We start from the raw sequence: 24,512 nt of genomic DNA, 5'->3' as shown, positions 1-24,512 counted from the left end.
TCCCATTACACTGAGCTCCTTGAGGGCAAGGGCTATTTTTAACCTTTCTTTGTGTGCCCAGATTTAGCACAGTGCCTGGGACATAGTTGGTGCTTAATAAATGCTTGTTGACTTGATTTGACTAGGTCGGGCCAAGTGTTGAGTTGGTTTCCTGTGCAAGTAAGAGCAGTTTCTGCCTCAGTGGCCTTCAAAAAGCATCCTATTTTTAACTGGCATTGCTTCTAAAGGAGTGTACAAAGCACTGCCTTCTAGGACCTTTCCTCTCTAGTTCACAGCTCCTACGGGGAAAAGATTGAAGGAAGTGCCCAACATAAGAGCAAATGAATGAAATTTTATATATTAAATAAAATAGATGCTAAGGAGATTCAAAGGCTACTGGGTGACTCAGTGGAGAGCACCCTGGGCCAGGAGTCAAGAAGACCCAGGTTCAAATATGGCCTCAGATACTTCCTAGCAGAGTGACTAGGCAAGTCATTTAACCTCTGTTTGCCTCAGTTTCTTCAGTTATAAGATGAAGGGGTGGTTGTGAGGATCAGATGAGGAAAACACTTGTAAAGCACTTCACATAGTGTCTGGCACACATAGAAATGCAGCTGTAACATTCTGAATAAGTCTTCGTATTGACATGTCTAGAGTACATTCGAAAGGGGTTTGGAGTCAAGGAGCTTCATGAGGCTAGCATTAGAGTGACCCATCCATCCGATTTCACTCATCCCCAGTGGTGTCTACATACAGTACATGGCAACACCAGAGCAAACAGAAATACAAACATTAAAAATGTAAGGAGTGTTATATCCATTTAAATTCAAGATGAAGTACTACCATACACCAGGTTTTGGGGGGGGGGAAGGGCGGGGTGCGATTAATTTGTATTTTAGTCATAGTAACTGTATGTGGCATAAAATTCCAAAGCCAAGTGGACACACAAGTTGCCTGCTGGTGAATTTCCTTCACTAAAGTAAATAACTCACATCATAAAGTTATGAGATTAGAGGCTATTTGAATTCTAAAGAGAGCTAGAAAGGTACCTTTAAGCCTGAGCAGAAGGTGGTCAACTTTGACAGGAGCAGTAAGTGTGTGTCAAGAAATAATATGTCTGGTTAGGTAGTACCAGGTTATGAGATGCTTTAAATACCAGACAAAGGAGGGTGGCCTCAGTGGGGAGCCGTTAGAGAGGTGAGCTACATGACATGGTCCAATAAGGTAAGGGGAGTTAGTCTGGCAGTAGTGTGGAAAATGGGTTAGTAGGAGAGAATGTGGAGGTGGAAAAGCCTGTGAAGATATTCTCAAGGCAAGGGGCAGTGGTGGCCATGACCAGGTTGTTGGCAGAGGATGGGGGATAGACAAGAGAGACTGCAAGTAAAAATGAACAGGATTTGGTGACAAAGGAGATGTTAAGTGAGAGACAAGGCAAGAGTCCAGTGTAATCCCACAGTGTTGCTCATGGTGGGTAGATGAGATAAAAAATGGTAATCCCATTGAGAAAAATAGCAGGGCCTAGAGGAGTGAATGAGATGACCAAACCAGGAGGCCACGGAGAAGGTGGTCAACACATGCAAGGACTGCCTGGCAGCAGAGGAGACAGGTATGGTTTGAGAGGGGGCTCAGAGAAATAGTAGAAGGTGATGTCTCCAAAGCCCAGGATGAAGAAGGGAACCTGGGGGCATCTGGCAGCCTGAAAATAGATTAAAGGCTGAGAAAAGCTTTAGGACAACCGTCAGACTACAAAGCCCAAAGAAGAGATTGGTTCTGGGGTGGAGATAATAGAGCATGTAGGTGACAACTGGTAGGTACCAAGACTAGAGGGGAACAATAGGTGCACACAAAAAGAAACCCGTTTGGGAACCAAAATTAGCCATATAAATGTAAGAAGAGGAGGTCTAATGTGAGATTCATGAATTCTTGAAATTTGAATTTTACTGGATTTTTACAGCATTGATATAATTTACAGTGAGTGGAGGACTTGCCTCAATTCATAGGTGAGGAAACTGAGGCCTTCTCGGGTTCCATCCCCCTCAAGTCACAGAGCTGGTCAGGGATTGAACCGAGTTTTGATTCTAAGCTCTCTGACTTCCCAATCGAACAATTCTTTGTTTCTTTTACACCATATTAACCGAAGTCCAATGACTTTTCGATAACTGTGTTGTCATCTTAAAAACACTACACACACAACTGAAATTTGTAGCTAAGAAGAACTGATTATCTCCAGAATAGCCTCATCTAATGCAGGATGTTGGAAGCAGTTTTTTGTCACAGCCAATTTTCTGTTAGTAAAACTTAAATGCTTCATTAGAGACACTTAGAGCTTGAAATTCTTGTACGACCATTGTCAGTGTTAAGGGGCATAGTATTATGACGCAGTTTTCTAAGTCCGCAGTCATGGTCTTTTTTTTCTAGCCATGCTTAATTGTATAGAGATAGCCACAAATACACTCATAGCCAACAGCTTCATAAATGGCACTTTTCATGTTAATTTTTAATTATTCTCCTTAATTTCATCTTGATAGTTTTCCCTCTATTAGTGTTCCTTTTTCCAAAAGACAATGGTAGAGTATGTACCCACATCCTTGGAGAATCACATCAGTCAATGTTGGCTTCCTCTCTGGAGAGAAGCCAGTTTGAGTTTTGGCCTATTTCATCCCTATTTGGAATATGTTGGAACTTGCTGAAAATACCTACTTTCCATATTGCGTATTTCCAAGTGTAAAATAAAACCTGAATAGTGGTGGTACCTGCCAGTCTTTTACTCTTGGTGTGTGGTGGCTTGGAAATTTGGCTCTTGGGCAGCTTTTTGGTTTTTCTTTAAGGCATTCTTAGATGATCTCAAATGAATGGGTCATCAGGTCACTGCAGCAGTGTAGATAGGCTCTGTCATTTGCTTCTCCTGTCACCTTTAATCTTTTTCTGTAGCTGTAGTTATTCCCAAAAATACATATTAAATTAAGTATAACATCTACCTGATCCTCTGTTGAAGATTTTTTGAATTGTCATGAAGACTTAATGATGTTGCTTTGAAAAAAGAATGTCACCCTTGCAGCAATACGTACTGTCCATTTTTATATACCTCCTTCCTAGGACAAAATGCAGGTTGACCAAGAAGAGGGCCATCAAAAAGGCCATGCTGAGCATACCCCAGAAGAGGAAATTGATCACACGGGTGCCAAGACAAAGGTTTGTATTATTCTCCTGTCTGTTTGCAATACAGTGAACATTTAGAATTACAAACCAATAATTTCCTTTTTAAGCTGCATGTTCTTCAGTTAAGTTGAAACTGAATTCAGTTTTAGCAAGAATAAATAACCTATTTTTATATTGAGAAAATAATGAAACAATGTAATTAAAATTTTTCTAGAGTGTTGCTCTTCAGTGATGATAAAAGAAAAGGAAGTAGAATTATATTTTATAATTATGTACTCTTTTTGGTTTTCGAGACATTTTAAAAGTAAAACTTTTAAAGTGGACATCCCCATTGCAATGTAAAATCTGGGTATACTTTTCCAAAGTATTTTATGTGTGTATTTTGTTTTTGTTTTTGTTTTTTGAATAATACATAATCTATGTAGTTTATGCAAGTAAACTGTGTAGCTTATTTCAAGTAAGAGTTGGGATTTTTGTGGGGGGTGTGGGGAGCCGCACAGCCCAAATTGCATCTGTCTGTCCGTCCATCTCTCTTATGATGTTCTAGACATAGGGAGCTCCCAGTAAGGAACTTTTTTTTTTTTACCAGAGAGATTATTGCTACCTTCTCTGTAACTTGGGAACTGAGAAAATTAACTGAAAGATGTAGAGGGAAGAATGTTTTTTGTTGGTATGTTTCAGTTTGACCTCTGTACAAAGAAACAAATAAATGGCTTAAAACAGATGCCACAGTGTTATTGAAAGTGCTTTAAGTGATATATTTTCCAGTTTAAAGAGCATGTATCTACTCTTCCATAGTGTGTTTTCTTTGCCTGAGGTTCTGATTTTGCTGAGACAAGAATACCTCAAGTAGATATTTTTTTCGTATGACATTACTCTCCACAGCCAGCACCTTCAGACAAGCAAGAGCGAGTAAGCCAGAACATTAAAAAAGGAAAAGTCAAGAGCATTGATTTGCCTATCCAGAGTAGCCTGTACAGACAGCTGGGCCAGGATCTCATCAACAGTTATATAGAAAATGAGGTAAGTACTCTCGGGATTACTCTTAGTTGGCAGTTTATAGAATTTCAACTCGGAATTTTTTTATGAATTTTGTTTCTTTAAGGTTACTGCCCTGTATATAAAAATGTTTAATATAACTGCTAAATGTTGAAGAGAGTACTTAAATTTCCTTTTTTTTTCTAAAAGAAAAATTTAGCTAATAATATGTACTCTATATAAGATATACAATAAATATTTTGTCTTATTTTCAAGAAATCCCTAGGTTAGCCAACATTTATTAAGTGCCTAGTGTGTGCCAGGCACTGTGCTACATAAGTGCTAGAATGCAAAAAAAAAAAAAAGAAGAAGAAGAAGAAAAAAGTTCCTGCCCTCAAGGAGCTTATAATCTAGTGGGGGAAGATAACTGTAGAACACCATCAAGCCAGGGAAGGTAATCACCCCTAGTTAAGAGGAACAGATGGGGAGTGAATAAACCATCAGTCTCTGGAACCTGGGGTAGAGGAAGAGATCGGAGAGATGTGGAGCTGGCTCCTGGGGTGATTGTGTATTCATGTTGGGATGGGCTTGGGGCATCCCCCGTAGAAGGCCCTGATCAAGTGGGCTGTCCTAGGTTTGACCTTGGAATGTGTTGTCTCACAGAAACACTACTGTGGAGTGGTTCGGTTCAATAGGAACGTGAGCATGTTAAGCTATTGTAGGTACATTATAGGTGGAAGAGACATGTTCTGAATTCCTAACGTGAACTTTGGAGTGTAACCCATTTGGAAATTGAGAGTGGTCTGTATGATGTTTAGGGATAGGGACTGGGACCTTTGATTTCATTGGAAAAGGGAACATTGAGATAAAAGAATACAGGGGCTGGACTTAAGAGTCAGGAAGACCTGTTTCTGCTATTTATTTACTAGTGTGACCTTGGGCAGGTAACTTAAAACTTTGTCTGAGCTTTATTTACCCTTTTGGAAAACGAAGTGACCTCTAAGGTCCAACACAAGTCTATGTATGATTCTATCATATTCCCTCAAGTACTACAGTTTTGCACCCTGTCTGCAGTTTAGAATTTGGGGGAGTCACCAGGTCACCCAGAGGTTAAGAAACCTGTCTGGGTTCATACAACCAGTATGTGTTAGAGGTAGCACTTGAACTCAGGCCTCCTGACTACAAAACCATTGCCATGCTGCCCAACTTCTGACAGAGAAGTATTGAACTTAAAATACAAAGAGCTAGAGCTTCAGATATGGCTAATGTAGGAATTTATTTTGCTGGACTACATAAATATGTTTTGAGAGATTTGTTTTTTAATCATGTGTATATTTTGTCCTACGTTCAAGAAAGTTAGTCTTAAAGAATTCAAAAAAATACAGTGATTAAGACAGAGGAACCAATCCAGTAAACATTTGTTAAGTGTCTGTAAATGTGCCAGACACTGTGCTAAGCGCTAGGGATACAGTCAATAAAAAGAAAGACAATCCCTGTGGGAAAATAGGGACACCCATACATTGTTGGTGGAGTTGTGAGCTGATCCAGCCATTCTGGAGAACAATTTAGAACTATGCCCAAAAGGCTGTAAAACTGGGCCCTTGACCCAACAATACCACTACCAACCACATCTGTAACCCTAAAAAGGACCTATATGTAAAAAAATTTGGATAGCAGCTCTATTTGTAGTGGCAAGAGAACTGGAAATTGAAGTTGTAGTATGTGATTGTGATGCAATACTGTTGCTATAAGAAATGACCAGCAGGATGCTTTCAGAAAAACCTGGAAAGTTTCATATGAACTGATACAAAGTGATGTGAGCAGAACCAGGAGAGCATTATACACAGTAACATCAATTTTGTAAGGATGATAACTAAGACTTGGCAGTGATCCAAGACAGTTCCGCAGGACCCACAGTGACAATTTCTGTCCATCTCCAGGGAGTGAATGGATGGATTCTGAGTGCAGATTGACATAAATTTTCACTTTTTTTTCTCACTCTCTCAATTTTTTAAAGACCGTTCCTGTCCTCAAAGAGCTTACAATCTAATATCTATTATTGTTGATGGTAATGATACCAAAGGAGAATATAGCTTAGTAACTTTTCAAAAGACATAACTAGGATTGGGCTTTTCCCCAGAGCGCCGAATTTACATGCATTTGGAGTGCTTCACCATTTCATTAGCAAAAATAAACTAGTTGAAATATAAAGCCCCAACCCTCTTGAGTTTTCCTTAACTACATGGTATAACATTTCCTTCATTGGATTTTGATAATTTATCAACACTTTTGTTTTCATCATGTTACTTCTCATTGAATGAATGATAATTTATAAAGGAATGATGTGTTCACAAAATATTGCCTGCCTGGGCCTTTTCTTTATTTATAGGAGGAAAAGGAGACTAGTCTGGACGAGTTTTCCATCATGTTTTTAAAGAATATTTGTATTTTATTAAATGAGTACAGAAATAGAACTTTTGTTGGTAACTTTTTTTGACTTAGGGGAAGATGATCATGCAGGACAAATTAGAGAAAGAAAGGAATGATGCCAAGAATGCCGTGGAAGAGTATGTGTATGATTTCAGAGACAAGCTGTGCAATGTCTACGAAAAATTCGTCACTGCAGAAGTAAGAGGGCAGCTGAAAAGTTCCTCTTTTTTTAGGCTGTTTTAAACTTTTATTTTAAGTTTCTAAAACGTATATATTTGTAAACCAGCCACTTCAGCCAAGAAACTTTATGTTCTTATTTAATTAAGATGCCAAATCCAAATTATCGGAGGGATGGTGCGGGGAGGATAGGCAGGCTGTTTATGAGTCTGGGCGACAAGCTCCCAGCTGTTGGTGTGAGATGTGGGCCTTCCCCAGAGAGGACAGTGAATGGCAAACTGGAGGCCAGCTAGCCACTAGCTCACTCCAACTCTATAGAGCCAACTTGATGAGGAGAAATCCCAAAACTGAATCCTTGGTCATGGGTCCAGGCTGAAAACGGAACTGAGAGTCTGAGAGTGGGAATAGCCACCATTTTCCTCTAAGGGGAAGTCTACTAAATTGTATTGGATAAGGTACATTGACCCCTCCTCCTCCCCCAACGTTTCTGTAGGTAAGATCTATCCACAACCACGACACAAATCATAATTGCCCCATTGCTGCTGACCCCCATGGCTAGCAATCCATTTTCTTTCTTAATGATGCTAAAGTACCATTTTTAAAACCTTAAAAATAACACAGACATTGTAACTTGCCTTCTGTATGATTTTATGGGTGGAAGTGAGATTGCCAAGGAATTTCTAAGGAAACATTTTCAATCTATTTTTTCTTCAATTTTGTCCTAGGATTCAAGTAAACTGTCTTCAGTGTTGGAAGATACGGAAAATTGGCTTTATGAAGATGGAGAAGATCAACCAAAACAAATTTATGTGGATAAACTTCATGAATTAAAGGTAATACTATTTTTAGGCCACGAATGATTGCGATGCATAGAGACAGAATGAGCACATGACATAGTGGATAGAGCACTGGCCTGGGGGTCTGGGATTGGGGACCTAGGTTCAAGTCCCATCTCTGTTACATCTTGGCTGAGTGGCCCTGGGCAAGTCACCTCCCTTCTCAAGGCTTAGCATGTTCTAAGCCTTTGCCTTGCATTGGTAGAGAAAGAAGTCTTTCACCAGGAGTCCTACTCGGTTAAAGAAGTGTGAGGATTGAGTCACCGTAAGGACTGCCCAGCACTTTGCCCCCTGCCTGCAGTGCGGTTTGGAGTTGGTCTTTTGTTTTTTGGTAGTGTTGAGCAGTACACTGACTTCCTTAGTCAAAGTTGTGGCTAAGCCTTGAGTTGAAATCTGAACTCTGGAAGCGCCTAGGAGAAGTGGCAGACTTGGTAGCGAGGCCAGCAGGTGAGAGTGACGTAGGGGAGGGGGTGGGGGCGGAGACCAAAAACAAAAATTTGGCCAGACCTTTAGGTGCTTTGGGGGTTGGTTTTTCCACCTATTAGGCATTTAATACATATTTGCTGAATTGGCCTTTTCCATCCTCATAGTGGCAGGGCAGTTGTCCCGTTCAGCCCACCCTACTTGCCTTCTGAAGCAAGTGTACACAAAGGGAATGTGCTTAGGATGTGTAAGCAGCGACAGGTTGTGTATTTTATGTGCTGCTTCACTGCGCAGGGACATAGCTTGAACACTGGTGGTGGGTGGGAATAAAGGGGGGATTTTTCTTTAGTCACATTGAAAAAGTAGCAAAAGATGGGTTGATGTCTTTTTCTTTTTAAGACTAATAATATACAGGTTGCCTTTTTTTCTGCAGAGAAAATTTAATTCAGTAAACATTAAGCACTTTTTGTCCGAAATGGGCCAGTCTCTGCTTTTAAAAAAGGGACTTATATATGGTATGAAAATAAACACAATACCAACGTTTATATAATGCTTGCAATGTGCCGGGCATTATGTTAAGTGCTTTGCAACTATTCTTTCATTTATCTCTACAGTAACCCTGAGAGATAGGTTCTTTCATTGTTTCCATTTTACAGATAAGGAAATTGAGGCAAATAGAGGTTAAATGACATGGCCAGGGTCACACAACTAGTATATGTCGACTTTGAACTCAGGTCTTCCTGACTCTGGGTCCAGTGCTCTGTCCACTACAGCATCTAGCAGCAGTGAGGAGCTGCTTGTGAGGCGCTTTGCAGGCTGGAAGTCACTTATGGAGGGCATTAAATGTGAGGCAGAGGTGATAATAGGGAGGCCCCTGAAGAACGTCATCAGCCCTGTGCTGTAGGCAGATTTGAGTACCCACCCTGTATTTCTTGTGGGATCATTGTCATTTAAGGGTTCTGCAAAGCACCTTGGAAAGGCTGCAGGATTTCAGGGTTTCTGCCTCTGGTGTGACATCATGTAGAGCAGTTTTGCCATCTCATTAGACCATTCTTTGGATATATCTTGGTGAAACTTCCAAGTTTGCATTCTGCTCCTAAAAAAGTTTGAATAAGAATTCTAGGCTACAGAACTAAAACTTGTTATTGCTTCTTGGACCTTATATGGAGGCGTAAAACTCTGAAAGGAATGTTTAAGGGGTTTTTTAATCTTTGTCTTGTATTGTTTGTTTATTTCTTGGCCAAGAATAGAGCTGGAGCTTTCGTTGAAGTTTTTTCTAGTACAGTGTACTGGATAACCAGTAATTAGCAAGGTCCAGTTATGTCTTGAGTGCAGTGGGATGGATTCATTTTTAGGTCTCTAGGTTGGGATTTTTATTCTTGCTGTTGTTTTCAAAGCAGTTTGCATATAGCATATTTTGCTTCTTTTGAGTACAGTTTTCTAACCTTCTGTTCAAAAGTACATGGTTGCAGACAGAGACTCTGGGCAGTTAACTTTGGACCTGGCTTCTGATTAGGTGGGTGGGATGATTTCTTAGGAACAAAAGTTGCTAAGCATTTTCTTGGTAGGGAACTAAAGAAAGGGATATCTTGGTCTTTGCCCAGGGTCTTCCTCCTTGGCCCTGGGAAATGTCAAGGGACCATCGAGACCAGAAGAAATAATTGTCATGTATCAAGAGGCTTTGTTGTTGTTTATCTTTGAAGTTAACGCACCCTCTATGTAATTACACCATGCCATTTGTATTTTTAAAGCCTCAAATGTACTTAATTCTTTTCTTTCTCTTTCTTTGACAGAAATTTGGCCAGCCTATTCAAATTAGGTACATAGAACATGAAGAAAGACCAAAAGCTTTAAATGACTTGGGAAAGAAGATCCAACTACTTATGAAAGTGGTAGAAGCATTTAAGAACAAGGTACTACACTTGTGAAGAAAAGGGGAGAGGGAAGGGGGAATATCACACATTAGTTTGTATGCCTGCATGTTAATTTTCAAGGCTAACATAAAAAAATTAGCTCTAAATTGTTACAGAATTGCCAGCGAAGATCCCATTTCCTTATGTGTAAGCTAACATAGATTTTTAAAGAATCTAAACTTTGTACTGGAGTATCACAGGAAGGGCTGATGTGTCCTAGCAAGCCAGTGACATTCCTGTCTCTGAACTTACTGATGATTAACTGGTTTTTCAAGTGTGTAGCCTTTAAAAAAAGGTCAAGACCAATTTTGCATTCTGAGAACACTGTCATGACTGGTTTCTGTTATTCTGGCTGTCTTGATTACCTGGTTTCTCAGTTCATTTTCATGTCTTTGACAGTTTCTTTGTAATACTCTGGCCCACTAGCCATTGGTATCCCACCAAGGCTCAGTTCAGATTTTTATACATTTATTCACATGGTTTCAAAAAATTATTCTAATGATTTTTATGTATGTTCACTATACTTCATTTCTCATCTGTTTCTGTAACACCATATGTTGTTAACAAATTGAAAACTTAGCTCACCACATTCTGTCCTCCAAATAAGCAGCTGTCCCCAGTTTCTTTATCTAGTGATCATGGGAACAGGCTATCCTAGGAGCATCACTACAATAGGGCTGGTGCACCAGGACTGAGCGGGCCAGTGTACAACAAGGTGGTGTATAGATATTGTGAAACCAGACTAGTTTAGAGATGTGGGCATGGAGGAAAGTAGCAGATCCTTTACATGGTGTGTTAAAGCAGATTCTGGACCCTGACCTCTGATTTGAGGTCATTCCCACCAGGATGATTTTCCTCATAGAGAACCAAAGAAAGGGATATCTTGATCTTTGGCCAAGGTCTCCCCATCCAGCGTACTTTACTAACAGAGGACATCCTCACTTTCTCAGCTGTTGAGAATGCTTTTTTAAAGCTCTCCTTAGTCTCTTTCCCCACAGTGTTCATCCTATCTGCCCTGTTCTGTTTTTACAGAGCCATGTCCCTAGCATGGATTTTGGCTGCCACAGTGGTGTCCTTAAGAGACTTGTGGCCACATTTACCCTGTTGGTGTCTCCTTCACAGGATAATGAAGTCTTCTTCCTCATGGCTTCTATCAGATCCAAAGTCCTCTACCTGCCCTTTGAGATCTTCTCTTCCCTTGCCCTCCATGCCAGGGAAACCTGCTCTTCTATGTTGCTTTCTCCCCGTTATCTTCATGCCTTCTTGCGTGTGCCATTTCCTTTGAAGAGAATGCATCCCACCATTCTGCAGCCATTTAGAAACCTGGAACAATTCATACCCTCAAGAAGCCTTTCTTAATTAGCCCCAGCCCATCTCGTTCACTTGTTTCTTTCTGATTGCCACAGACATCGACACTGCTAACTTAGGCTCATTTGTGTATTATTTTGTAAACAGTGTACAAGTGTTCGGTTTTGTTTTTTTAATGTGTGTGCCCTCACCTAGATTGTCACTTTGGTGTCCTTTCATAAGGCCCATTAGGACGATTGCCTCATGCTTTAAATGGACTTTTTTTTAAAATTAGGATGAAAAATATGATCACTTGGATGCTGCTGACATGGAAAAGGTGGAGAAATTTATCAATGAAGCCATGAATTGGTTGAACAGTAAGATGAATGCACAGAACAAATTAAGCCTCACTCAAGACCCTGTGGTGAAAGTAGCAGAAATAGTCGCCAAGTCCAAGGTAAGGCCCTGAGCTTCTCTGACTTGATTGGAACACGGATTAATGTTGGTGTAGACAGTGGTTTGGCATTCACATCTCCTGGCCATGAAAGAATCCATAGGTTGCCTGCAGGGTAGGGGGCAGTGCCTGTTGAAGATCTTGGGTCAGAGGGTTCGGAACCCTGCTAGCATCCTACCAGGATGCGGCTTCTCACGGCCCCTCCAGGCGCTCCTTTCCCATTGGTTGTCTTCTTCCTGTGGCCCAGAGCACTAGTAACCTGCACTTCCCTCCCCTGCTCAGCATTTTGGCTGTGCTCTGTCCAGCTCACAGATGGGGCTCCTTGGCAAAGAAGCAGAATCCTAGTTCTGTCCCTCATCCACCCAAAGCGCTGTCCTTTGACCTCTCAGATCCAGCTGGTTTTCCTCAGTGTAGTTTCAAGAACCCAGCAAAGTCCTTAGCGTTCCTCACTAGCCTCAGCCATTTTTCAGGTTCAGCACTCCAGGTACCATTCTTAGAGGACTGTGCCACGCTTTTTAATTGGCCCATCATTACCTGTCCTTGATTTTAGGTATCTTTTAAAATCTCATTTGGTCATTGGCTCCCCTTCTGTCCGTATTAGCCCCTTGAGAAAGCTCCCTTGCTTCCTCCCCCATTGGGATTTTCTTATTTTTAATCAAGTATAAGACACACTTCACTTCATTCAAGAAGTAAAAATCTTAATTTGTAGATGAGTTAGTTCCCTAAGTAGAGGGCATATTTGTGGAAGAAGACGGAGAAGGGCAAGTGAAAACATTCACTTTTCAAGATGGGAAAGTACCATGCCTTCCTTGGCTTGTGAAGTTTTAAAGCTGACCCAGAAAAAGACTGCTGCCCAGGAGAAGGGTCATGGAGGGAATTTTTAAAAGTTTGCTCATTTTTATGGGTAGATTAAGAGAAAAATGTTCCTCATCAACAGTGTTCACCTGAGGAACACCTAAGAAATTTGGAGATTGAGGAGTGAAAGAATAACCTACAACAGATAAGAAAGCAGGAGCTTTATGTGAACAGAGCACAGAGTGAAAAGGTGGGGGAAGAGTGAGCTCCAGAAGTGACCCTGCACATTCACTGAGGACTGAGGGCTGTTGGGTTATTTGTTTGAGCATCCAAGCTAGTATCTGAAGCCAGGTCCTCTGGCTCTTTAAATTGTACCATTCTGCCCCTTGACTAGAAATTTCATCATCTGGATTTTGTTGCAAGTACATAGATCATATAATTCCCAAGGTTTTGTTTTTTTCTTCAGTTGGGGGGAGGTGGTAAAGGTGTAGGTGAAGGGATCAGGTCACTGATAAAGAGTAGAGAAGGTGATTGTTGAAGCTTTTTATTTTTTTAACCAAAGAACAGAAAGAAGGCCCTAGAAGGGTCTGACTAGGAGGAAAGGGCCATGTTGAGGTTATTACATAAAGATGAGGCTACACATCATGGAGAGCCTCAGTTCTGTGTCTAATTGTTTTCTCTATGCTAACCTGTATATGGAAGCTCCCACTTTATATGGTGTTTATGTTCAGAATAAAGTAATATAACAAAAGTTATTCCATGCCCAAGAACTTATAAACTATGTTATTGCAACCCTAAATAATTTAAGGCACTGGGATTAAGAGAGAGCATAATGAAAATACAACCATATAACCTTGTTATACAGGCCGGTTTCACATCATCTCATGTAATGCATACTTAGTGAGAGGAGAGATTAAAAAAAAATAGGAAGCAGGCAAATGTAAGCAGAAGAGCATCAAACATAATGTGGTCATTTTAACAATATATTCAGTATTAAGTATAATCATTTCTCTTAATTTAATGCCATTAGGAGCTGGATAATTTTTGCAACCCCATCATTCACAAGGCCAAACCCAAAGTAGAGGTGTCTGAAGACCAAGCGAAAGCGAACGGTGAACACAATGGACCAATGAATGGACAGAGTGGGCCGGAAAGTAAGCCTGACGCAGCCAAGGAAAGCTCCCCGCACACTAAACCTTCTACTGGAGACATGGAAGTGGACTAAGGCGCTGGGGTCTCGTCGCGTGTTCAGACAGTGCAAGTAACCGCAGGGCCCATTCTTCTTTGCATCTGGGACACCCAACAGATGTTCCGTTGTTCTTAGCCATTTTTGTCATTTGTTCTTTGCAGTAGTTTTGAAAAGTGTTTTATATTGAGTGCACCTCTGATGTTCATTTCCAATGATTAATGCTGCTTAGGTGAAGCTTTAGCTGAATAGATTGTATAAGTCAGTTTAAGCTTTCCCGATGTATCTTATATCAGACTTGCAGAATTGATAGAAAGATGGCAACAATCTACCTTATTTAAAGCTTCTCTTGTGGATAAACCTCAGCTCCTTTATTCAGGAAAGGACACTGTATTGCACTACTGATGCGGAAGTGTAGATTTAATTGCATCGTTATTTTTGAAAAAAAAATTGGAATTGAAGTGGTTTAAAGCCATTGAAGCACTGACCTTTTTCTAGTTATTGTATTGTTATAATTTAAATATTAAAATGAATAAGAGGTTAGCTGACAAACTAGTCCATCTCATTGATGTATTCGAGATTTTCTTGTCATTGTCACACAGATGAACAAAAACATGAATTTCAAAAAGAAAACACAATTTTGAGTTGTGGTGACACCAGCAATAGATTTCCTTTACCAAAAAGCCCGCTTTGATTTCCTGCTCGCCATTTCACCTTTCCTGCGCTAGAGATGACCTGCTTTGGCTGAAGACAAGCTGCTCCCGCTGCTAAAATGTTAGCTTAATGACTTAAGAGAATTTTCAGAGAAAATCACTTCCTAGCTAAGAGGAAAAGCATTGCTCGCTTTATTCAGGCTTGCTGCTCTGGTCTTGGCAACTTTCTTTAGGTTTAAACAGTACTTAGGTTTTTGAAAATGTCTAGCGAGTTTCTGTTTCCAAGTGAGGGAGAAGCTGACTCCATCCTTCACCCACCCATAATTAATGTAAGTTCACACTGTCACACTTCAGAGCACAAAGGGCCCCCCCCCCCATCTTTGAAAAGTCTTGTGACTTGTGTGTAGTGTAGACTGTCACATAATACAAACTGGCAAGGCTAAGCTTTCTTGATAATTTGTGCCATTATGTGATCCACTCAAGACTGGGCTCTCCTGTTTGAGGCTTCTAATTTAAATGAATTGTGAAGAGGCCTCTTAAGTTCCCAATACAGTATTTCCGTGAACACATCTGTGCTTTCAACCATCCGACTGACCCCACAGTGGCCCAGTACTACCCCAAAGCCTAAGCCACCAATTCAGTGTGAACATATGTTAACATGACCTTATGTGATAGGAGCTAGTCTTAGGTAGATATGCCTGTGTTTAAAATTTTATATTTGTTCCTATACCTATGCAAATCAGAAGTTCTGAGCACAGCATCTTTGGAGATATTCTGTTGTTTCTCAAAATTAGTTCTCTAGAATAGGGATATTTTATTGCTCCAGTTGAGTCTGGGCTAAAAGAAGTGCGTGCAGTAGCCATGGTATTTTATGTGGGCATTTTTGTCCACACAGACTGAGGTGTTGACATCTCAGAATAACTTCATCTTTCAAACTCTCGTTTTAATCCTCTTAACGTGATTTAAGTATAACTTCTGTAGAACTGTATTTGAAACAGGATCACCTGTACTCGCCATTTGTTTGTTTTGGTTTGAACTGAAGGGTTGTGTGCTGTCCTATCTTAAGGACTTTGGCTGTTTGAGCGTGGAGAATTTAGTCTTCAAAAGATCATCCAAACTGCCAGGCCAGAGTAGGAGCATGGGGCTCAACCTGGGGACCAGATAGCTGCTCTTGGGCTTACGGTGTGTTGTATGTCCATGTCTGTGTGCATACATGTGCATGTCCTTATACATGTGAAGGGCAAGCTAACACGTATATGTGTGTACATGCATGCACATACGTGTATACACATGCATGTATAGATAACAATATCGTTACCATCCTAGCCTGTAACCTTTATATGGAAGAGTTCTGGATCTCCGAGTCGAGATTGAGACAGAGAGGTCACTCTTGTTAGTTAAGAATGTGTTAAGTTATATATAAAATCCTTTCTCCTGCCTTTCTGGAGGATGATAGAACACTACACCACCAGTTACTAGTACTTTTGTTTTTAACCCAAAAGTATATTATATGGGCCCTTTTCCTATAACTTTATTGGCAGTTAGAGACTATTTAGTAAGATATTTTTGGATTTCTTTCTTATTTAAATTATCCATAATATAGAGATATTTGTAACACATAGTGAGATAGGTCCATATGTAGTTTAAGACAAATAATTCAAGATGCTTTTTTATTTCTGTAGTCTGTGCTAGAGAATACTGTCAAAATAAAGATGAAACTACTATTTAAAGATAAAAATTGTGTAGTAAAAAAAAAAAGATGCACAGCAAAATTTTCAGTTAAAACTTAAAAAGCAGTCAGTCTGGGAAATTTAAAAACTAGAATTAATGAGAGAACTGTTATTTAAGTTACTTCAACTTTTAAAAAAATCCCAACTGGTAGCCAGTTCCCCCTACTGGTTATTAGGGAGTTGGGAGTGGGAAGAGCAGGGAGCAAAAATGAAGCAGGAAAAGATATGAAAACAAATCTGAAATGACCGTGAGTCTGTGCAATTGCCTGCGTTGAGAATACCCCCAATTGGGGGACGTGGGGAATGGGGCAGTCTGAGCAGCAGTCAGCTTTAAAAAATCAAAGGATAAGATGTTTCTGTAGGGAAGGGCACAATAATGATTTTTCTTTAGTTTGTTTAAAGGAAAACTGTAAGGGCAATGCGATGTTGTTTTCTCCACAAAACAGTATTCTGTATTAAAATTCTAAATTTGTATGGCCTTTGACATGATCCTGAGAAGCTCTGTTAATTTTCCATAAAGGAATACAGATGTGATGGCATTCTAGGTTAAATTTAACATAGACGATTAAGGGGACCACCCCCTGGGGGTACAATGTTTATTGAAGGATCAAACTTCTAGGGGAGAAAAATGTTCTTTATTGGAAAACCCCAAGGACCCAGTTATCAGTACTATAAAAGTAAGGCACTAAAGCACTCAAGACAGCCTATTTAAAGACAGTAAGACGTTGTATAAACTTTTATTCTTTCCATGTCTTTTAGACATGGCCATCCTTATTTGTAAGTTTGCTTTTCCCAATCAATTTAAATTATTTTAAAGGCCTACATCCTATTATCTTATTAGAATTTGTTCTGAACGTATCTTATTGTTAGGATTGGTAGTTAACAAATAGTTGTATATTTTTTATGATAAACTTAACGTGTTTATACATGTTCCCTTGCATGTAAGGAATAAATCCTTACATAAAACTGATAACGTTTTATAAAGTGGAACCAAATGAATGTTAATAGACAGTAAACAAAAATGAATTTGTTTTATGTCCCCTTCTACATCTGTCTGAAGTTCTTCTACCTTTGGCTTTGCTTGTTTTTCTTGTTGTTTTATGTATTTGGAATTCCTTGTGTACACACATACATTCATGTAGTTATAGTCAGGGTATATACAGTTACAATTCTGCTCAGTCTACAAATATTAAAGCCATTATGTTATATTGTGGTAGAATAGATTTTGAACATTTTATGAAATTAATAGGAAAAGGTGTAAGCTTCTCATATTTTTAGCAGAAACAGTATGCTAATATTTTATATTTGAAGTTATTTGTAGTGTTTAAAATTCAGTGTTTACGAAATTTGATTCTGTGGTGTTTAACTAGATAGATGCATAGGTGTTGGGCTTCTCAAGCCCTTATACTTTTTAATCATTGGACTTTCCAAAATGTTTTTGTTTCTTAGCTTTGATGAGTTGATGTAGTTTAAATCAGTGATCACTTTTTAAAGTGATGTTTAAAACCTTTAAAAGAATTTCTGTTCTAACACATTTTGCTTTCTCTCATTACAGTTTTGTCATAATTATAATTTAGAAAACTGCTTATAAAACAAATGGTAAATTTCAGAAACCAAATTAAATTCTTTTCTGGCCAACAACTGGGTTGAGGATTCATTCTGCAAGTTATTTCTAATCTAATCTACAGAATTATAACTGTCATACTAATAAATTTCCAAGAAAACTTTTTCACAAAAAAATAGCTTAGTAAAATAAATGGAAATACTGACTGCTCGTGCCCCTCCCCCAAGTTAACAAGTCCAAAAGAGCTGCCTTAACTATTTCACTACAAATTTTCACTTAAAATAAGTTCAGATAAAGCTTTTCTCTAGATACTTAGAATAGGAATAAACTTCCTGCCTCTGAAACTGTGGTTTTATAATAACCAAATATATTCTTTCTGAAATGACTTATTGCTGGCTTCAAATTATGGGCACATCTGAAGGTATTGTTTGTAGAAAAGCTGCAGCAGGCAACTTGATGAAGTGTGGTAGGAGGAAGAACATTTTGCCACCAGTTTGCAAGGAATCTGTACACATGTGGGTCAGTAATGGCAATTTGTAGACATTTGACAAGTCTAAATATAAATAGGATTTCCAGAGTTTGAAAGGATTTTGACTAATTTGTCTTAAAAGCCCAAGGAGTAAAAGATGAAGTTTTCAGTAAACCTTTGAGGACTTAAGGACTTTGGTTATTTCAACTTCACTATTATACCAACTACTCAGATGGCCGGTCCGGGAAAAAATAAGAGTATTTGTACAGGAAAAAATAAGAGTATTTGTACAATATCTTTTTTCTATTCTTTCACAAGCCACTTCTTCTTCAAACAGATCCTATTATACCTAATCCATGGTAGTTTTGATTCTCAAACGCAATTGTACTCTTTAGAAATGGAAATACCATCAATTTGTTCTATTATATTTATTCTTTTGCGATAAATAGCTTTTTTTAGTCCTTCCAGACTCTAGGATTTTCATTTTTAAAGAATTTTGCTTATGTTTTTTTAGAAGTCTATCAGTATTTTTTTTTTTCGCTTTTATTCTCTCCAATTCCCTTTTTTTTTCCAGACACTAAGTAATGTGCTAATATCCAGTTACTCTTCGTGAATAATTTACTTAGCCTTAGTATCACATTTTTCTTTCTAACTCTTTTTCCATTCATCCTTTCCTCAGGTTTCTGCTGTTGCTTTTTGGCTCATATTCTCCTTTATAAAAATAATCTTTGTGTCCCGGTGTATAATATTCCTAAAATGTACTAAGGCAAGTAATAGACATACAGGGACTTTTCTTTCACCGTCTGATCTTTAAATGCTTTAAAAGTTGCTCTGATCTGAGAGGAATAAATTTTCTTTATCTATTATGTGAAAGAACCAGTATCCCAGGTTTGGGTTTTTAGGTTTTTTGACTAAAAAAAGTAAAAATGTAAAAAAAAAATGTAGAAGTCAAAACTTAAGTAGTCACTTAAATTACTTTGCATTTCTTCTGCATAAATATTATAAATCCTGATTGTTTCCCCTAGTCCCTAAGAAATTACATTTTTAAAACTTGTTTTTGCTTCTAGAAGGGCTCATTAGTTAAATTTTTTTCCTTTCAGATTCAGGAGCTACTCTACAGCCTAGAGTAGAGAAGGCAGAAATTTACTAGAAATAGAGATGGATGTAAATGAACTTGGAAAACATTTTTTTTTCCAAATAATTGACATTCATCATTTTTCCTTGTGACTAGTCACAAGAGGAAAGTCCTTTTTTTTATAAGCATCACCAGTTACTCATTTGGGGGGGGGGGTGTTGTTTACATTGTTAACTGCAATTACAATTGTCCTCTCCTTTTTGGCAGTTTAATATCTACTAATGTGTTTTTTTTTCCCCTGTGGAAAAGGAAGACGTCAGTGTTGCTCTTGGTTCTTTTTCGAATATGAGTCATCCAACAGGGTCAATATGGAAAGCATTTGATATGCCTCACCTGAATTTTGTAAGAAGCAAGAAGACATCTCATTTGACAGCCCTTGAATGAGAGTGGTTTTGTGACCATGACAACTTGGTAAAGTTCCTGAGGTGCTATCTATGTATTTGGCAGGAATTGTTGGAGAGCCTGTGTTAACCTTCCCACGTAAAACTGTTTGTGATAAAACTTGAGTAACCTGATGCCGATAGCAGTGTCAAAATTTGCAAGATGTTTATTATTGTCTGTAACTCACAAGAGTAAGGATGTACACACTGTTAAGCACTCGTGTAATTAATTATGATGGAGAGTAACCAGTATGTGGACCATTAATTTTGCCTACCTGACATGTCATTTTTCTATAATTAACTCTACTATGAAAGGTATACACTCAGTCTCTTATTTCTGACAGAATCCAGGTACCAGATTTGTTTGGAAGATTTTGATGGTATATGCACCCCATTCCATATGAGGCTATTTATTTAATATTTTGTCAATAAATATACTGGCAAAATAAAACTTGACTCCAGTGCTTCTAAAAACTAAAAGGATTAACATAGAAATGAATCTTTAAACTTTGGGTAGTTTTCCTAATAGGATAGCAAACTATTAAACATCGATGTGTGTAGTAAATAGTATACTCCACCTGCCCAGTCTTATTTCTTGTCTCTTCTTAGAGTATTCATGATGCATTTGTGAATTCTGCTTGTTTTTGTTTTTGTGTAAACTGTAGGATTATGGCTGTACTTCAGGATCGATTATCATAAGCCAATGAATTTTGAAATTTCTAATAGTGTTTTTAGGTGTTTTCCTTTCTACATCGAAAACATACATATTCTTTGGGATTGAGATAGAGGGAACTCCAGAATGTACAGAGGTGCTCTCAATGTTATATGTCAACCTTGCTGCTGCTATTTATAATATTTGAAAAATATTTCTCCATATTGGTATTATCATCTTGTTAACAAACTGCTGTGCTTACAATAAATTGTTGTTTGAATTAGCGAGGATACAACCACCAAATATGATTTTGGAGTGCTTTTTATACATACTTCTATCAAATTTTCTTAAAATAGTAAATTATGTGACTAACAAACTGGGGTGTGGCATTTAGGGTCTGTTCCTGCCAAGAATGGGCATGGCTCTTTGAGAAGCCACAGGGTTATGACTATTTACCCCATCTCAGTGGGAGTACCTCCTCTTGAGAGTTGGTAGGTGGTTAATGCTATGGGAATCTGGCTTAGAACTAACTGTCACAGCCCCTTGATGAAGGTGGAAAAGGAGCTGGTCACCTTCTTGTTTTAAATAACCTTTTCTTTGCCTTGGAAATCATGATATCTCCCTGTACCTCCCCATCCATTTTTTTTCATAATCCTGCGGCATTTTCTTTTTGCCTCTTGGAACTCCTTTATGTGGAATCCCAAATTCAGGAAAGGTAAAATTTTTACTTTGATGCAGCCATAACTTTAGAGCTGAAAGGGGCTCTGGCTTCAGAACCCTGCATTTTGCAAACACGAGTATGTGAGGCCCAGAGAAGGCAGCTTGTCCAGGAATAGGACTCTGAATCCAGCACTGAGCCTGTCTTTGGAGGCCTTTGGAGCAATGTCCTATCTTCTTTTTTTTTTTTTACTTTTCTTTAGTATTTTATTTTTTCTCCATATTAAGAAAATGTTTTAGCATCATTTTTACGAGATTTTTGAATTCCAAATTTTTCTCCCTCCTCCCCTCCATTCTTCTGAAAATGTTAGGCAGTTTGATACAGTTTACACATGTGCTATCATGTAAAACATTTCCATTTTCGTATGAGTTTTGAAAAAAGAAATAGATGGAAAGGAAATGAAACCATGAGAAAGAATAAAGTGAAAAAAGTATGCTTCACTCTGCATTGAGTCCATCAGTTCTTTATCTAGATATAGACGGTACTTTTCTTCAGGAGCCCTGTCTTCTTAAGTACATTTCATCAAAGTATGTAAAAAATACGTATCTTAACACCTTCTGGGAGTTATTGTAGCATTGAGCACTGTCAAGTCTCACCATTTGGCCCTTGGGATAGATGACATCTGTCCCCCTTCTCCAGCTTTACTAAGTCCAGAAAACTCCCATCATTAGAAGGTTGGCTACTAGGTTAACCTCAGGAGAGGAGGGATACCTGTAGTGATGAAATGTCAGGTATCTTGAAGCATGAAAATTTATTATAATAACTTTTATTATTTTAGCTTTTTAAACTCAACATTTAGCTCTCTATTCTGCTACTCCTTTTCTAGTCACTCCATCTTAAAAAAGCTTGTTTCATAAATTCATAAGAACACCCCCACATTAATAAAAATTCTCTTTTCTCTCTGCCAATCTGGCTTTTAAAACTTACAGCCGAGTCCAAAAGGATAGTTTACTATTTACTGCAAAAAGTTCATCTAATGGGTTGTCTGATGCCGATGAGTATTCGGTTTCTGGGTCAGCCTTCATTCCAAAACTAATCATCAGGATGTTTATTTCAACCTATGGACCAGGTTTATTGGACCCGTAGGGAACTTGTCATCTTCCTTAGACGTGCTCATCATTTCATCATGGAACTCTCATGACCAGTCCCCAGCATTAGTTTGCTGTTTTGGTGCTTCCTTTACCTGCTGTTTTTTCTTCTCCTATCTCAACTAGGAAGTTAGAAGTGTAAAATTTTATTTTAGTATTTAATAATTTTCTCAGTTTTATATGTATTTCTCATCAACAAAACATAACAAGTTCATCAAAACTAGTGAATAGTTTTCTGTTAATTGAAAAAAACTAGATGGAAGTTTAATTTCTTTCCCAGAGGCCCTAGTCAGCTTGAGACTTTTAACAGAAGACTAATTGCTGCATTGCCTTTCAATTACACTCTAGTGGCCAGTGTTTACCAGAGGCCTTCAAGACCACCATGGTTGACTTGATGGGTTCCCTCTGACACACAGACACATGTGCACACACACACATTACAAATGTAAAATTGTAGTAATTATAACTTATATTTATAAAAACGTTAAGGTTTTTCATCGTTCTTTCAAATGACATTAGCTCCTCTCCAAAGTAGGAGGGCTCTCTGAATTTGTCCAGTAGTCACATGGGTGGTACCCATATTTGAATCACCTTAAGTCCAGCCCTTTAGCAGTCATGCAGCTCCTAAGAAACGAAATGGTAATTGGTTATTTCCAGTTTCAGTGAAGACACTATAAACATGGAAATAAACTGGTAGGGCAGATGTGAAAACCTTTAAAAGGTTGTTAGGTTTTGAAATAGATTCCTGTAGAAGAAAAATAACTCGTGGTTTATCTTTTAATAGTGGTCTACATGTCCATTGATTTTAGTTAGAGTCCTGCCTAGGAGGAGTGAAATGTGGTCTATTTGAGTAATTCCATTTCTTTTAAGGCCCTTCCAGCCAGCCATGACTCATTGACCCTTGGATACTTGTGTATGGTTTTCCTAATATCAGGTAGCATGACAGCTAACCCTTTTAAAAATTCTGTTCTAATGTTTTACCATGATGTGGAAATGGCCCTCGATTTTTGAAGACTGTTCTAGAATACAAGCACTGGCAGATATTGACAAGCTGGAAAGTCTTCACATTTTAGGTAACCAGAAATAGCCTTTCATTGAGGGACCAGTCACAGCAAGACATGGAAGAGCAGAGACCAACGTGAAGTGTCTTGGTGTGTATTGTTGAAAGGAAAGGCCCACTAATAAATTCCTCAAAAGCATCACACACCCCTCCTCCAGCTGTAACAGAAGAAGCAAAACTGGATGATGCTTCTGTAAGGTGTGGGTGCTTTCTAGAGCTCCAGCTTTAGCCCTTCCTCCTTCCCTATACCTTACCTGCACTGGAAAGCTCATTCTCCCAATTTCATTTGCCCCCTTCATGCTGATGACTCCCAAACACATCTGCTTTGAAAGTGCAACTGAGCTGAAACGCTTTATTTCTGAATACCTCTATTGCTGCCCCACTTGTACTGGTAGTAACCACAGAATGTATGTGCCAAGCCAAACATAGCCATTTTGTGTATCTCCCTGCCCCAACCAAAAGTGGCCTTGCTGTTTGTTATTTTGGGCTTTCTCAACAGCAAACTTTATTACTGGGTCCTTAATAAATTCTTTGGACTAAAACTACTCATTCCACTTATCCTTCACCTCCCCTTACTACTCATTTTTAGAACCTCTTTAGTGGGCTCATGTAGCAGTCTTGAGTTTCTCCTTTGTTACTGCCAAACTAATCTCCCTGAAGTATCACTAAGGTCATGTTACTACCACATTCAAGTTTTGGCTGCATGCTTCTGAAGCCCTCTGACTGTAGATAACATTACTATGGCTTTTACTTGTAGATGAGTATATGCATTCCATCAGATCACATTTCTGCAACTCATGAACATTCCAAAACAGCTTCCTCAGTGTCCCAGGCATGCACCACACTAATTTCTGCAACCCGATGTGTACTGTTTTCCCAAATGCATTTCATCCTGAATGAATCTTTCACACACCCTCGCATAATGTAAGAAAATGATATAAACTAAAAAAAAAGGGGAGGGGTTCCCCTTCAAAAGCAGTTTTAACAAATCTGGAAAAAAGTAATCCTTGGGTTTGGGACAATTAGACCAAAAAAGGGGGGATGGAAGAGTTTATTACCATATTCTATTTGTGGTTTGGTTTTGCTTTTAAATTTTAATTTTTTTCTAATTTTTCAGTCTCGTAAAAAATGACCTTTAAGAAAAGGCCTACACAACATGCAGAAGTTTTTTCGCTGGGTATCAGGATTCCTTTCTGATGTCTTTCTGAGAAAGGATTTTATTCTTACTAACAGGAGAAAAGGCAAATTAGGTGTAGCAAAAGGCAAAAATCTCATTCTTCAGTCATCAAAGGCAACAATATGAGTAGAATATTTTCCAGAGTTTAGTTTTAGCCATATCCGGTTTTTTTGTGAAACGTGATCATCAAAATTAGAGCCAACGAGTCAGTAAATGAGGACGGAAATGAATAAACCCCATTCACAAAATGACTTTCTACTAAAGCTGCC

General features: G+C 38.6%; 1 protein-coding gene across 2 annotated transcripts in view; it reads left to right on the top strand.

Moving 5' to 3' along the window:
- The window catches only part of HSPA4L (heat shock protein family A (Hsp70) member 4 like), a 63,257-nt gene extending 42,754 nt beyond the window's left edge, over nucleotides 1-20,503 (top strand). The window contains exons 13-19 of one of the 2 annotated variants that reach the window (XM_036764895.1): nucleotides 3,076-3,171; nucleotides 4,024-4,161; nucleotides 6,619-6,744; nucleotides 7,449-7,556; nucleotides 9,776-9,895; nucleotides 11,478-11,639; nucleotides 13,462-20,503. In XM_036764895.1, coding sequence (XP_036620790.1) covers nucleotides 3,076-3,171; nucleotides 4,024-4,161; nucleotides 6,619-6,744; nucleotides 7,449-7,556; nucleotides 9,776-9,895; nucleotides 11,478-11,639; nucleotides 13,462-13,656 — 945 coding nt within the window. In that variant the 3' untranslated portion in view covers nucleotides 13,657-20,503. The remainder of the gene's footprint in view (nucleotides 1-3,075; nucleotides 3,172-4,023; nucleotides 4,162-6,618; nucleotides 6,745-7,448; nucleotides 7,557-9,775; nucleotides 9,896-11,477; nucleotides 11,640-13,461) is intronic. The other variant, XM_036764896.1, reaches the window with a different exon arrangement.
- The last annotated feature ends 4,009 nt before the right edge of the window (nucleotides 20,504-24,512 follow it).

The sequence above is a fragment of the Trichosurus vulpecula genome, chromosome 6 (genome assembly GCF_011100635.1).
Source record: "Trichosurus vulpecula isolate mTriVul1 chromosome 6, mTriVul1.pri, whole genome shotgun sequence".
In the NCBI taxonomy this organism is placed as follows: domain Eukaryota; kingdom Metazoa; phylum Chordata; class Mammalia; order Diprotodontia; family Phalangeridae; genus Trichosurus; species Trichosurus vulpecula.
This window is presented reverse-complemented; position numbering and strand designations above follow the sequence as displayed.